The 14,568-nt window shown below is 33.1% G+C and overlaps 4 protein-coding genes across 4 annotated transcripts; 2 read left to right on the top strand and 2 right to left on the bottom strand.

The window, feature by feature from the left end:
• The first annotated feature begins 1,320 nt into the window (after window positions 1-1,320).
• On the top strand, window positions 1,321-4,006 carry LOC121124010 (uncharacterized). Its single transcript, XM_040719098.2, has 6 exons — window positions 1,321-1,703; window positions 1,980-2,018; window positions 2,087-2,654; window positions 2,716-3,104; window positions 3,294-3,508; window positions 3,565-4,006. Exons 1-6 carry the CDS (start codon window positions 1,601-1,603, stop codon window positions 3,832-3,834), a joined length of 1,584 nt encoding a protein of 527 aa, XP_040575032.1. The 5' UTR covers window positions 1,321-1,600; the 3' UTR covers window positions 3,835-4,006.
• On the bottom strand, window positions 3,942-4,661 carry LOC121124011 (uncharacterized). The gene is made up of 2 exons (XM_040719099.2): window positions 4,523-4,661; window positions 3,942-4,466 (listed from the first exon to the last, which is right to left on the bottom strand). Exons 1-2 carry the CDS (start codon window positions 4,564-4,566, stop codon window positions 4,052-4,054), a joined length of 459 nt encoding a protein of 152 aa, XP_040575033.1. The 5' UTR covers window positions 4,567-4,661; the 3' UTR covers window positions 3,942-4,051.
• Window positions 4,574-7,166, bottom strand: LOC121124009 (pentatricopeptide repeat-containing protein 1, mitochondrial). The gene is made up of 4 exons (XM_071890846.1): window positions 6,385-7,166; window positions 5,760-6,318; window positions 5,187-5,699; window positions 4,574-5,109 (listed from the first exon to the last, which is right to left on the bottom strand). Exons 1-4 carry the CDS (start codon window positions 6,681-6,683, stop codon window positions 4,699-4,701), a joined length of 1,782 nt encoding a protein of 593 aa, XP_071746947.1. The 5' UTR covers window positions 6,684-7,166; the 3' UTR covers window positions 4,574-4,698.
• Window positions 7,167-9,525: 2,359 nt separating this feature from the next.
• LOC121123910 (probable E3 ubiquitin-protein ligase MGRN1) lies at window positions 9,526-13,611 on the top strand. The gene is given in 2 exon segments (XM_071890898.1): window positions 9,526-10,124; window positions 10,287-13,611. Coding segments are annotated over 2 exon segments (1,758 nt in total). The 5' UTR covers window positions 9,526-9,742; the 3' UTR covers window positions 11,663-13,611.
• Window positions 13,612-14,568: the final 957 nt, after the last annotated feature.

Here is a 14,568-nt window from a genome sequence, read left to right as displayed (position 1 = left end):
TATTATATTAATATTGAATAACAAAGGCGGGAATGATAACGTTCTTGATAGAACAAGATGTATATTATTTAATCAATGATGCCATAAGTATTTCTTCCCTTTTCTTCGCACGCTTTTGTATTCTTACCAAAATTATCAACCTTATTTATCGCCTATCTTTGGTATAAATAGTTTTAAACATATTGTATAAAATAGGTATATATCAATTTAACTGCTGGTACTATTTTAAATGTAGAAGGTTATCTTCCCTATATCATTAATTCATTTTCTCCCCCCAAAAATCATGTAACAGGTAGTTGATATTAACTAGCGTATTAACTCCGTTTTATCATTTGCCTTGCTCTTGCCTTCTCCTCGCACTTTTTTTTTTAATCCTTTCACAAATCTCAACTCTTGCTAAAAATTCCTTTTCAAGAATTTAATAATAATGATAACAGTTTTAGAAAATTAAGAATAATATTCAGGTTGCAAATACAAAAATTATCTCCTGCTTTCTAGTTAATATTTTATACAACACTAGTAACCCCCTCCTCCCCCATGCCTAGTGATGAAGACTGCAGTCCCCTCTAGTTCTGTCTTGTTATGGTTCAGTATTAGGCCTGTGTATCAGTCCTAAAATTTATAAAGTTTGGTCCTTGATGACCTCAATCAACTTCATTTATTCTTTTTTTTAATGAGTTCCAGTACTGACTGAACTTTTAGACCGACAGTTTTAAGGACCAGTCCTAAGCCCGAATAAATAAGCACTAACACAACACTTCCTATCCATGCCATCTTTGATGACGTCCCTGGATTACAGAACCCTTGCAACATTATGATAATGGTATTAGGGCTATTGTGATAATTGATAGAAATATCTACATATTATATCGTTTCCTTTACATTTCAAAGGGATATTCATACAATTATTCATTTTGGAAACATAGGTACACATGTTTATACATACTATATATAATATAATTTATCTTTATACACTTATATTAATTTTGAAGTCTACAATATTGTAAAACAATATTGTATTCCATGCTAATAGCTTTAAGGAAGAAAAATGCAATATACTATAAACATTTGATAAATGTCATTTGGATCATTAGGAAATGATTGTGTGTTATTTAACATATTGATTATTTAACATATTGATTTAATACTTAGACTTTATTTGATTTCGAACATAAATTTTGTCATTATTCATTTATGTATAATGTAATAGATCATCTCTTCTACAATAAAAAATGTTTGGGCAAACTTTGAATGTGAATAATCTCTCTATAATCCTACACCGTACATAATATTAATATATTATATATTTGTATATATGTAAATATTTAGATAGAAAAGAAATCGAAATTAACGCTTTATAAGCAATTGACAATACAATTATTATTTTTTCCTTATTAATATTGTTTAAAAAATTACCTTGTTCATTAAATTTGATTTAATATATTATGTACAAAACTATAAATGGTACATTCATAAGAGATGATGCAAAGCTCAGGTGGATGAGCTCGATAAATGAGAAATCTCTCAAGTGAATATTTAGATGTTTAAATACTTTGAAATTTTGAATTATTTTTGTCAGTTGGGACTCAAGATCCACTGAATGAATATGTTGTTTTTTATTGTTTTGATCATTGGACATCAACTACTAATATGCAATGCCCTTACATTTAATGAAAGTGTATATTTTGAAACTTCAAGATCAGGTAAGAACTTCTAACTTCCCATTGCATCGTTTTATAACTACTTATCTTTATTCCATTTAATATAAGTGTAATAATTTTCCACTCCTTGCTACTCCATTAACCAAATTTATATCCCACTTTAAACTTTTTTAATAATTTTAAAATAATTATTATGACTTTTGTTACGTTCAAAAATATCGTTGTTGAATGATGGACTTTCTTATTTAAAAAACAAATCAATGAAATCGAAAATGTCTCATTACAAATTAAACTTTCATAGTTATCTTATCATTCTAGGTGGGGGCTATAATTCTGGTTCGAGGATATGGAATCATGGTATGTCAGTCCAATGAGGATATTACAAACATTCAAGTTTAAAATATAATTAATTCATTTTTCCCCAGTTGATTGCGTTTATAACTACATGATTTGCATTCATGATTATCGTCCAACAGAGTATTGCTTATTGAGTTTAGAGGGTTGTAGTCATACAAAAATCCATTTTGGAAAGGGTGGGAGTGGTATTGAAACTTCTGTTGTGGAATCGGGCGAGAATTCTACTCTACCTGAAAGCTCTTTCGTTTCTAATGGTACTGCTTCATCATCAGGAAGTTCTTCAAGTTCTGAATTCACACAAAATCAAACTACAATTGTATCATCAAGTAGTGCATACACTTTTAATGAAAGACCTCTAAATATAACTTCATGTGAAAGTATTTCTATCGAAAATTCTCAAGATGGAGTATATGAAATAGACTTTGAAGGAAATAAAAAACTGGTATATTGCTTTTGGAGAGGAAATCAAACATATACCATTGTTCAAAGGCGAGGTCAATTCTCTAGTCCTTATAATTATTTTGACAAGAATTGGAAAGATTACAGAAATGGTTTCGGTGAGCCTGACAAAGAACATTGGCTGGGTCTGGACTACATGACTTCCTTAATGCGACGACCGCAGGATTTGACCATATTGTAAGTTTATTGCAATCCATATACAAAAATGACTTATTCATATTGGGTATACCTTTCTTAGGTTATTCGATGAAAATATCAAGAAAGTAAGAATTAAATTATTGAACGCTGTTATCAGTGGAAGAAATTCAAGTTTTTCTCTCAAATATGATGCTGTTATAGCTTTTGATGAACTTAAAAATCGATCCATCACTCTCCCAAAAAGTACACCAATAAGTGGATTGAAATTTAGTACAAGAGACAAAAATTCTTATCCTGATCAAAAGAACTGTGCAAACCTATTTACTGGAGGCTGGTGGTTTGATCCTTTTAAAGACTGTGGATTATCGAACCTTAATGGACTTAATTACAAAGGAAAGTACGGAAATGTTACAAGTAATGGAATATTTTGGGATTCATTCAGAGGAAAATACTACTCACTCCTAATATCTCGAATGTTTGTCTCAAAGCGTAAGATAATTTCATAGTAGACAACTATAATTATGATTTTGAAGGATATAATTATAATTTATGATAATCATTACTTATTCAGTGGTAGAGACTATTGGTTAGGAAGATATGGGTTTACTTTCATAATACATAATTATAGTTACAATCGTAATAATCAAAGCTGAAACCGATCATATATTTTTTTTCCAGCAAGACGAGTAGCTAAACTGGCAATTAATCTCTATAGTGAATCGACTCTACGCCGTTTCATGGGACAGGTAGTTTTTGAGCAAACACATGGACTTCTTATTATGAATGGAAAAGTAGTGAGTCTAACCAGTGGGAAACACGGAGCGGCAATTGTGGAAACCAGTAGTTTGGGAGATGCATGTCAAGGCTTAGGAAAGCACTTTAACCCCTCTGGAGTAAGTCAGTTAACTAATTTATTTGTGAACAACTAAACAGTATGTTATTTCTCTAGAAAAACCACGGTTCCCCCTCAGCAGAGGACCGCCATGAAGGAGACCTTGGTAATATTATAGTATATGACGAAAAAGAGGTTATAGAGTTTACATTCGTATCAGACAAATTAAGTATAAAAAGTATTTCTCCCCATCACCTTATATTGGGTCGAACATTTGTAATATATGAGGGTGAGGATGATTTGGGAATTGGCTTGAGCTCAAATAGTAAAGTAGATGGAAATGTTGGTAAACCCGTGGCATGTGGCTTAGTTCAGTATAATAGATGAGATTGCTCATTTAAAAAAAATATATATTATTGCTAATGTTTTTGTCCTTAATTATGTTAGCAAGTTCCTAGAGTTTATCGTTAAAAGAATTGTTGTTAGTTCATTCATATCATTAAAAAAAGTTGTTAACTAATTTTATTTCTCATTCAACTAAATAAAATATTTGAAACTATTCAATGACATATCAACATATCTACTACAGAAGTGGAGCGGAATTTCAATTAGTTTTAGTATGTGCTTCCTCATCTTCAATTTGCTTGAGTCTTTTACGAATGGTTCTAGTGTCCCTTCCAGCGGCAGCAGCATTATTTAAAGCCGCAAGAAGATCCTCCTTTTCAAGTCCATCAACTTTAGAATACAAACTATTCGCAAAAATAAGATCATCCAAATCGTTTTCCTTCCGCAAAACGCAAAAGTATAGCAGTAAAGCAATAAAGCTAATATAAATAGATGTAGCTTGATATTTAGGAGGTTGTCCTGCGGGAAGGAGACTTGGATTTGACATCCATGGAGGACGTTCTGGTTGAGAGGCTTTGCTTGTTGAAAACTTGATGGGCTCATCAAAGTCAATTTCTTCTCGTCTCCTGTAGAGTGAATGAGTTGCACTAAAATGTCGAACACATCTTTTCAAACTATATGAAATTGAATGAAGATTATAAAAAATAAAGTGTAAATAATATCATCTTACAGAAAGGAACGAAGTATTCGATGTCTTCCAATTATTATTGACATTTCATCACTAGTAAATAGATAAAAATAATGATTAATTTGCCAAAATGCGCATATCAATATGGATTAAACAGAATGAATAACAATTATATTTCAGAATTTTGTGAGTCAAGTCATTTAACAAAAAAAAACATATCATTTTTGGATTTTTTGAATCTTATCCAACACGGATGGATCCTTTTCTTCAGCAGATGTCAAATACTGCTTCCACTCATGATCTGTATTTTCCATATAAATACTTTTCAACCATGTCTTATATTCCTCTTGAAAATATTTCCAACCCTGGAAATTGTTCTTGATTTCAAAATCGATCTTGGTATTGTAGGTTGAGTCTCCACGCTCATACTTTAGGATTTCCTTTCTAAAGGTAAGATTAAATCCTTCCACCTTTGCAAGGAGTTGTGGCGATATCTTCAATTGTATTTTTCGAGATAGCCATAGAAGATAAGTCATGTCTTTCATATGGAAACCTGAAGCTGGACGAGTCATTAATGCTCCAATTATTTCACTATTCAACCTGATAAAATAATAAGCTATATTATGCAGTTCTTAATTGAATAACAGACTCCAACATGAATTTTAAAAAAAATCATTCAAAACAAAATATATTTTTTTACGGATCAAGTATTGCATAATATAGCTCTCCGTAATGGGTAATCATTCCTAACACCGTTGTTTTTTAAGTCATTTAGTAGACTATGCATAAGGTGAGAATTAGAGCAAGTTAATGCTAAAATTCCATACGTTCTAACTTCTGGCTCTAGTCCCCGTTTATATATTTCATTCAATACATCTTCTCGAGCACTTTTAAAATCCCGTCTATAGGATCTCCGCTTAATGAGAACATTAAAAAACCCAATGTCAGGCTGAATTGACTCAGCATCCATCCTTTCCAACAATTTGTTTTCCTTCTCCGAATTTCCGGGAAGAAGCCTAAGAATTTGAGTACAAATTTTTACATCAGGACGAATTCCGCTGGAGTTCAATACATCTAAAAAGCCATCCATACCACCAATGGCCAGAAATCTATCCTGAGGCGTATTGAATTGATTCGACAAACCAACGACTCCTTTTAGATCCATATGAGGTTGAAGGAAATGGAGCTGTAAGTTCTTGTCTTGAGTATTGGAGATTGACTATAGAAAATAAAAGCATTATAAGGATCAAAGTCTTGATTTATAATGGAATTAAGTTACAAGTGGGAAAGAGTTTTTTCTTTCATCAGCCAGAGCTTGAACTTGTTCGACCGACATTGCTTCTAACAAGAGATCTGTTTTATGTTCCGATTTCCCTATAGAGCACTCTTGCGCGATGCGTAGAAGTAAAGAAAAGGATTGAGCATTGGGAATAACGTTTCTTTTCTTTTCATTTACAACGAAGCGTCTCCACAAGACGAGTGCATGACGAAATCCAGAGTCTTTATCAGACAGACACGCACTCAAAAGATGATTAATCGTATTTACATTACATAGGGATGCATCTGCAATGTCAAAGGCTGTTTCTATATCCCCACATTTCCCAAAGGTTTTGATCATATTATTTGCCAATATCTGATTTGGATTAATGTTTTGAATCGAGCGTCTAAGGATGTGAGCTCTTTGTAAGGCGTATTGAGGGTAAGGACAATTGTAGAGAGAATTGAAGAGATCTGAATAAATCCCTTGGGATTTAGAAAATCCACGACTATTATAGGATTTGAATAGCTCCAGGGATTTTTTTGCATATCCTCTTCGACCACAGGAATGGATAAGTAATCTATGAATGAGATAGGAAGCAATTAGCAAAGATTAAGAAAATCAATGGAGCAGGAGAAATAAGTACCTGAAATGCTCTGGCTCTGGCTTGACACACTCTTCCTTCATTTGAACCTCCAGGATATCAAGCGCAGTCTTCAAATCCTGATCATCTAAACACTTTTGGATTTTAATAAGAAAATCCTTTGGACGGGGTCGGTAGATGTCAGCTATTTTAGCGGCATGTTTCTCCGTAGGGTCCAGATCCTCTTCTTTCTCTGACAATGACACCGGGTCTTTGAGTACATTCTCACTCAAACTCCCAAACTGAACGTCTTTAAACAGTAAAGACCTCGAATGAAGACCTCTGTATAACGATCGTAACATGTTTTAGTTAAAGTTATGTTATAAATAATAATATATATTATATAAATAAAATATTTTTGTCAATAAAGCCAATGACGTCATCTAGCAAATAGGGGAAAATAATGTCGTTGCCTGATGGCAAAACAAGACTGTCCTAATAAGATATAAATACAACGAAAATGGATAAAACCCACTTTTTATATAGTACAATGTGCTTTAGATATTAAATAGATATTCATTTTAGTTTAATTTTATTTCTACCATCCGTTTTGTCTACCCTAACTATTGTAATTAGTTAATAGCATAAAGGATCAATGACGTAGTTAGACAAACTAAACAAAGCATATGAATAATAACATGAGCTTTTGCTTAATGCTGGGATCTTCATTATATTTATATCCCAGGCTTATGTAATTGTAAATAAACCTCCCGTTGAATTTTGAATTGTAAATAAATGACTTTCACTAACCTGCCAATGGGCAGATCATGACAGATATTAATAGCAGTCTATTAATAACATACTTCTTTTTTTTTTCTTATTCAAGTTGTATATGGTTTTAATTTGTTCTTGAAATACAACCAAATTGTATAAATGTTATATTTAAAAAATCAATTCAAAATGGTTTCTCATTTTAACTGTTTTTTGATGTTGATGAGGTTTAGCTAGAGATGAGACAGAATGAAAGGGAATTTCTAAACACATTCCATCATGTGTTAAGAAATCCATGAGAAGGGTAATGGAGAATAAGATCTCTAAGAAAATGAATAATCAAATTACTAATTAGTGTATTATCTATTTTAGATTTATTTATCAACTATCTCAAAAATTTTATCTAAGAGCGTACGAATGTGGGAATTAATTAATTTCTTCATTTATTGAATTAATCATTTAAAAGCCTGTTGACGGAAGAGCTTGGGAATTCTTTCTGGGGGTCCTCTACCATGCTCCGATCCGATGAGGTAATTTGGAAATCATTTCTCTAGTCAAGGTTACAGAGTTTTTCAAAAAAGTTGTGTTAGCAAGTATTGAAGCAGAAGATTGGACCTTGAATGCATGTTATATATTATTAATAAAAGACGACAAATACTAATGAGATTACACCAAAATTTAAACCATCTAAGAGGCAAAGAGAAAAATATACAATGGAATGATTGAATGGAGGGACCATCAAGGGGTTGTCATGGAAGAACACGGTGAACAATAAGCCTGATACTTGTCTATGGTGTCCAGAAGCGAAACCAACAAGGCTGGAAAAACTGTTGCCAATTTATTGCAAAAAGAAAGACGTCCCATCCCCTAACGGAATCATTAGCACAAGATTTAACGAAAAAGGGACTGACTGTGGTTACGGATAAAACAATAGGACAGGACTTTGGTCTCATTCTGAGGTCATAACATTATTGTGGCTATAGGGGCACTATGATATTGATTGATGAAGAAGAAAAAGTACAATCTTGTTCTCATAAGGGACTCATTTAAAAATTGTTCAAGGATGGAGTCAAAATAGTAACTATCATTATTATACACGTGAGACATTTGCAATGAGAACGGCTAAGGACTGGAAGATGTTTCTAGGATTTACTGCAAGAACTATAGCTAGAATGCAGATAAAACTGCTGAATTTGCAGTCAAGAAAGATTATGGAAAAACTAAGTTTTGTTTCAAGTCTGGAATTAAGTTGCATTTAGGATGTTTCAAATTCTAATGTCTGAGGAAATGTGTGTTTCGCTTATTGCGTTATTAATATTAAATTTATGTTTTATTTTAATATTTTAATTACTAATAGTCTCTTTAATAATGAAGAATAAAGCATTAGCAATAAATATTTTATTTTTATCTCTGTTCCTCTTTGTTTTATTAGGGCAAAACGCCACTAGAAATTAAGAGGTCCAAGTACATAGAAGGAAAAGGGTCAAGTACATTGGTACTTGTACTTAAGTGTATTATAATTTAATACTTAAACTTAAGTATTTATAAAACACGAGTACTCATATTTAATATTTCGTATAAAAATGTTTTAAAAATTGTAAATATATTCATCAATTCTTGTAATAACAGGGCTGCAGAGTAAAAATAATATGCCTGACTGACGGTTGGGTGCTTCATTAGACACAATTTATGTAAAAAGAAAATAAGATAGCATTTGATAGACTAGAGGGTGATACTCTTTAAGCTTAAATCAGTCAATATTGGCGTTTAAAACAAAACTGAATTGTTAATATTCCTTAAATTGGAAATTAGTTTATATTAAAAGCTAAGAAACTTCCTCATATAATTAAAATAGCAAATAATTAAAGGGAATCCTTAATTTTGTATAATAGCTCAGGGAGCATGGAAAGGGTTTAGGGAAGGGAAGTTCACTACTCAGGAATTAAGTAATAATGATAATTGCCAAGGAAAATAAAATTATTTCTACAGATTACCAAGTCATAAAAAACGGACCAGCGAAAAAATTCACAGGATTTCCTACTGATCACTGATAATACTACATTGTTATTTCTTAATAAAAAATGTATGTACGAGTTACAGAAATACATACATACAAATCTTGCTTTATTATTAAAGATTGTTTTTAATATATGGTTCTTTGTAAAACTTGAGTTACATTAAAAATATATCATGTATATTCCCGGTCATTGATATGATAATTGTTTATGGTTAAAAAAATGTAATAATTTTTTGAAGTGGGTAGGATATAAGCTGTTCAATTTTCAATTTAAGCCATTTGCTTCATGAATATGAAAGCATTATTTTGCACTACCGTCAAGCACAAAAATGAGCGCGTTCCACATTCATTTTATCAGTATTCCCTGGCAAGCTGCTCTAGTAAGAGAGAAAAAGAGTAGGCCCTTCTTTCCCCCCTCATTTGACAGCTATTGCAATTGCCCAATGACAGAGAATATATTTCCTAGACATGGGAAAGTAAGCCAATGAGAGTCCAGATTGATTTGTAAAAGGTTGGGACCAGGAAATCTCAAAAGACTTGGCTCTAATTAATAATTATCATATAATAAGTAATATATTTGTCTGGTTCTAATCTCTCTCTCTCTCTCTCTCTCTCAACTGATCAATAGACGAAATGGGTTCGATACTGAGTCGTTCATCTGTTGGAAGAGGAAGTGGAGGATCAGGAGGAGGAGGGAACGGCGGCGATGATTCTGACTCTGGGAGCGGAGAAAGGGCCTATCGATACCCTCCCAAATCGGGATCTCATTACTTTTCCAATCACTTTATTATGGGAGAAGAGAAGTTTGAGTCTCCACAGCCAGAGTCATTTCTCTTTGGTGAAAACACGGACCTTAATTTCTTGTCTTCGAAGCCTCTTCCTTTTCCATATCCCCCTCCTCAATCCTCAGAGCCAACGAAAACACTGAAATCTCTTGTGAACATACGAAGAGATTCCCTTCGATTCGTCAAGATTGAAGGAAAGTGAGCCGTGGCCATAAGAACACCTCATCCGAGTCTTGAGTCTTACATTCACATTTCCTCTTTTCATGTGGGATACAAATAAATCATTCCACATTTTCCCATAAAAATAATTGCATTTGAAATATTTAAAAAGTAAAGACAAGGCTGAGGTGTTCTTATATTGAGTATGAAGGAAATTGAATTGATTTTTACAGATGGGAAATATGGGATCGAATTTTTATTTGACTCGGATGTGAAATGCTCAGTCACAATCTACCATTTTGCGTCAGAAGAACTCCCCGTGGCTACACAGGGTGTATCTTACTCCTATAGATTCAAATCAGAGACTTATCACTATAAGCGCGGAGCGGCTCAACGCTTCTCACAACCTTCCTACTCTTTTGAGCCGGATAATTACACGGAAGAAGAGTTGACGATGGTGAATCCGGATTTTAGTATAAATTTTGATTTATTACCCATTGTGATCCATTGTGTTAGTGAGGAGGGTGAGGATCCCAAGCAGTCCCATTCCACGATAGGTATTGTTGAAAAATATAGCGATGGATCCTACATCCTCAAGGCTGTCAAACAAAAGATATTTGTGGATGGACTCTCATATTTACTCCAAGAGATCTATGGACTTGAGAACAAGACTTCCTCTAGTGCGGATAAATCCAATAGCGACGAAGAAGCTGATGATTGTGGCTCTGAGTGTGTTGTGTGTATGTGTGATCTCAGGGATACGATTATCCTTCCGTGTAGACATTTATGCTTGTGCAATGCATGTGCTGATAGTCTTCGTTACCAAGCAAATAACTGTCCAATTTGCAGAGCACCTTTCAGGGCTCTCCTTCAGATACGGGCTCTACATAAAGTCAGCGCATCACATCCGGCCATGGCTGCTGGTGCTCATGAAGACGGCGTTCCTCCAGGTTATGTTAGTATAAGCCTCGTAGAGGCTTTGAACGGACCCATTTTATCCTCTCCTCCTGCCCCTGTCCTCTTGCAAGGAGTGAATAAAAAGAAAAGCGGTAAAAAGAAAAACAAAAGAGCCGTAACCCATAATGATGAGAGCGCTACTACTCCCACCATACCAATTGAAGTTCCTACATCCAGAGAAGTTTTGAATCAGAATGCTGATGATGAAGATGAAGACGATTTGGGTGAAGAGCATCATGAAATGATTCCTTTACAAACGCCAGGATCCAAATCTGTGTCCATGCATATTGTGAACGAGACTTCTTCAATTCAAGCGAGCGAGGATGTGAGAAGCATTCTATCGCAAGACGATTTAGTTGAAGAAGAATTGGCCAAAATGGACGAAAAGGAGGATGATCATGAGGATGAAGAGGACGATGAAAACGAGGATATTCGTCCCATTTCTCCCACAACAAGCATTCATTCATCTCAAGAGTCATCATCTTCCACAAATAGACTATTAGCAGATTCATCAACTGTTGTAACGCCTGAAAGCCGGGTTAAAATAGTCAATGTTCGTCCTCAAGAGGATGATAGGGATGAAGACGATGAGGAGGAAAATGATAATCTCAAGGATGATAAATCATCAGAAGAATCAAAATTGTATTTGTAAAGAAATTTTGTCAGATGACCACTACTTGGATCCTGGCTTTTTTCTTTCAAATGTTTTTTATAATATCATTGTACATATATAAGTCAAGATCTTTAAACTTTGAATTGTGACTCTGATTATATTAAAGTCTATTCGAAATTTCTTTTTTTTCTTTAATTTTTACTCTTTTTAAACGCTCATTTCAAATTCTATTGTTAATGTTTATTAGAACTAGTAATTACTACCACAATTGTCTTCAATTCTTGTATAACTTTTAACTCCCTTAATTATTTCTACTCCTTTGATATTTAATTCAATTTATTTTACAGCAATCTTCTCACAATCTATTCACATTAGAAAGTATACTTACATTTATTGTATCAAAACAAAGAAAAACAAAAAAAATACTCAAATGGATCCATTCAGCATTTACAATTTGCTTATGGTTGATTCACATTTACAAATCTCTTCAATCACAAACCCACCGACCCACCCCTCCCAGCATTTATGATAATTGCATTTCAATTGACGAATAAATGTCTCTCGTTTTTTTTTTTCTTAATATATTATATTTATTTGCAAAAACTAGATGAATATAATTTACATTTTTAAAATATATAATATAGCATAAAATAACTGGATGACGCAGTTCGAAAGTGTTTTTTTTTTGCTAAATACATAGTATATTTCACTCATTTTACAACACTACTGAAATAGGTAATTGTTGGACTCATTTATTGTTAGTGAAATAATAAAGACATACTTTATTGCTATAGGTAATTAATTCTGTTCTTTATATTAATAAATTATTAAATATACAAATATATTTATCCAATGTTATTTTAGTATAACTAGACGTCGTGTTTATTATGAGACAGTGTTCATATAGAATCAATGTATAAATAAAAAGAAATATCATCTCTAAAGTGTTGATAATATTAAATAATAGATGAAATATTATATAAGACTAATTATTGTCCTTTTACCGACGAAGAGTTAATGTAATAATAATATTAAATACGTCACGATGATGTCATAATAATATGTAGAATAAAATAATTGTTTATGGGCTATGGCATAACCCATAGCCTATGGGTTATGCAAAGGACTACTATACTAGAAGTAGTCCTTGGTTACAAACTCCAATTTCCATTGTCTCTTCAAGGACTCGATGTTTTGAATATATGGGATCAAAAACGCAGCACTATCGTTCCAGCTTTTCGTGGAATCAGGGTGTTCTCTTTCATATCCGAGTACCACTACAAGATCATCCACAAAACATGAAAATTTAACATCATGTCTGACACATTATAAAGACTCCCGTACGCCCTCAAGCATTCCCATTTCTTGACGAAGTCGTCAAAGATCCCCAATCAAGATACTCTCGTAGTTTGGAATATAAATTAAAGGATTTTAGAAATGTCCTTCTAATAGTGTTTGGAAACCAAAGTAGTTTTAAAGCATATAGATGGACTGAGGCGCTCCTTATGATTGATACTAGGGCTAAGTCAATTCCTAACACCTTTGCTAGATGGGTTTTGAGATTTGGGGTGCCACATTCAGTCCACTCTGATAGAGAAGCTCAATTTACAGGAACGTTGTAGATACGCTTGAGACAACCACTTGGGTCAAACAATTTATTTATAACTTCGTTTCATCCGGAATTGAATGGAATCCTCAAACGCTTAAGACACCTATCGCCGCCACGGTGAATATGGAGGGATAGTCTTGGATTGAGGCTTTGTACTTCTTAGAACTTCAGTGCCTGCAATACCGAGAGTATGTTTCTCCCCATGCATCAAGTGCTAGGATCGGATCCAAGGCTTCACTTGTCACCAACAGAATCTCAAGCTAGTCCTAACGACAGACACCTTTTTGAAAAACTTATAAAAATTTAACATGTACCCCCTAGAATTCTGTCTGAGACTCCGAGAAGAGTGCTATCTGCAATAAAGTATTTGAGACAAGTATACTACGTATTTATTATATAACTCTTATTAAATTCATTCCATATTCAAACCTTTTCGGGTTAAATTCCTCCATAGAAGTATAATTACTTAATTATCCCAGTATTTTGTTAAGATAGTTGTTTAATCTAGTGTGATTGTTATGAGTGCAAGAACTGATGACTTTAATCACAAAAAAGTCTTCTTAACTCTCGAAAGCCCTTGGTAGAATAATATACAACATTTGTGTAGCAATACATTTAGTCCTCATTCAGTTATAAATATAAATATTTAATTAATATGAAAAAAAATTATTTGTCTTACCTAAGTATCATAGTTATATTTTTACTGAATTGGAAACACAATGAGAATGTCTTTGGGACAGACCACACCATCATTGAATTGAAAAAGGAAATATATATATACATTTTTTATTTTAATTAATAAATAGATATAAATTAGATATTGTCCTTCTCAGTCGTATGTATAAATATATTTTAGGATCTTGGAAAAGATGCACTTGTGTATATCTACTTATGATGAGTCTTATAATGACTCTTCAAGCTTTCTAATCGTGTAAAAGAAATAAAGCAGGAGCCACAATGGAATTTTTTAATCTTCTCATGAACACATTCAATATGCCTCTGAAAGTCTCTCGAGCAAGTAAAAGAACTAGAGCAGTCACTACATTTGATTTTTTTTAAACTTCTTATGGACACTTTCAATATGCATCTTTAAGACTCCAGAGCGTGCAAAAAAAACTAAAGCAGTAACTACATTGTCATTTTTTTATCTTCCCATGTTCAAGTCTTCAAAGCTTGTTGAAGAAATTGAGCAAATTTGAATTTTTTTATAACACTGTTCTAATACGTTATAAGTAGGGACATCGGACGAGGAACACAAAACTATAATAGAATCAGAGGAAGGTGCACTTATTGACTGAGAGTAGTGATGGAAATCGTTAGTATCTTGAGTATGTTA

Source organism: Lepeophtheirus salmonis, chromosome 9 (genome assembly GCF_016086655.4).
Source record: "Lepeophtheirus salmonis chromosome 9, UVic_Lsal_1.4, whole genome shotgun sequence".
Taxonomy (NCBI): domain Eukaryota; kingdom Metazoa; phylum Arthropoda; class Copepoda; order Siphonostomatoida; family Caligidae; genus Lepeophtheirus; species Lepeophtheirus salmonis.
Note: the sequence above shows the minus strand (reverse complement) of the source record. Positions and strands in the feature narration are given on the sequence as shown.

Bases quoted from the DNA above. Each gene is read 5' to 3' on its own strand.
- LOC121124010 (XM_040719098.2), top strand. From the start codon at position 1,601: ATGAATATGTTGTTTTTTATTGTTTTGATCATTGGACATCAACTACTA. The intron at 1,704-1,979 runs GTAAGAACTTCT...TTATCATTCTAG, and splicing joins TTTTGAAACTTCAAGATCAG to GTGGGGGCTATAATTCTGGT. The intron at 3,105-3,293 runs GTAAGATAATTT...TTTTTTTTCCAG, and splicing joins TCGAATGTTTGTCTCAAAGC to CAAGACGAGTAGCTAAACTG.
- LOC121124011 (XM_040719099.2), bottom strand. From the start codon at position 4,566: ATGTCAATAATAATTGGAAGACATCGAATACTTCGTTCCTTTCT. The intron at 4,467-4,522 runs GTAAGATGATAT...AATTTCATATAG, and splicing joins CGAATACTTCGTTCCTTTCT to TTTGAAAAGATGTGTTCGAC.
- LOC121124009 (XM_071890846.1), bottom strand. From the start codon at position 6,683: ATGTTACGATCGTTATACAGAGGTCTTCATTCGAGGTCTTTACTGTTT. The intron at 5,700-5,759 runs GTAACTTAATTC...TATTTTCTATAG, and splicing joins GAAAAAACTCTTTCCCACTT to TCAATCTCCAATACTCAAGA. The intron at 5,110-5,186 runs TGATCCGTAAAA...TTCAATTAAGAA, and splicing joins GAGCTATATTATGCAATACT to CTGCATAATATAGCTTATTA.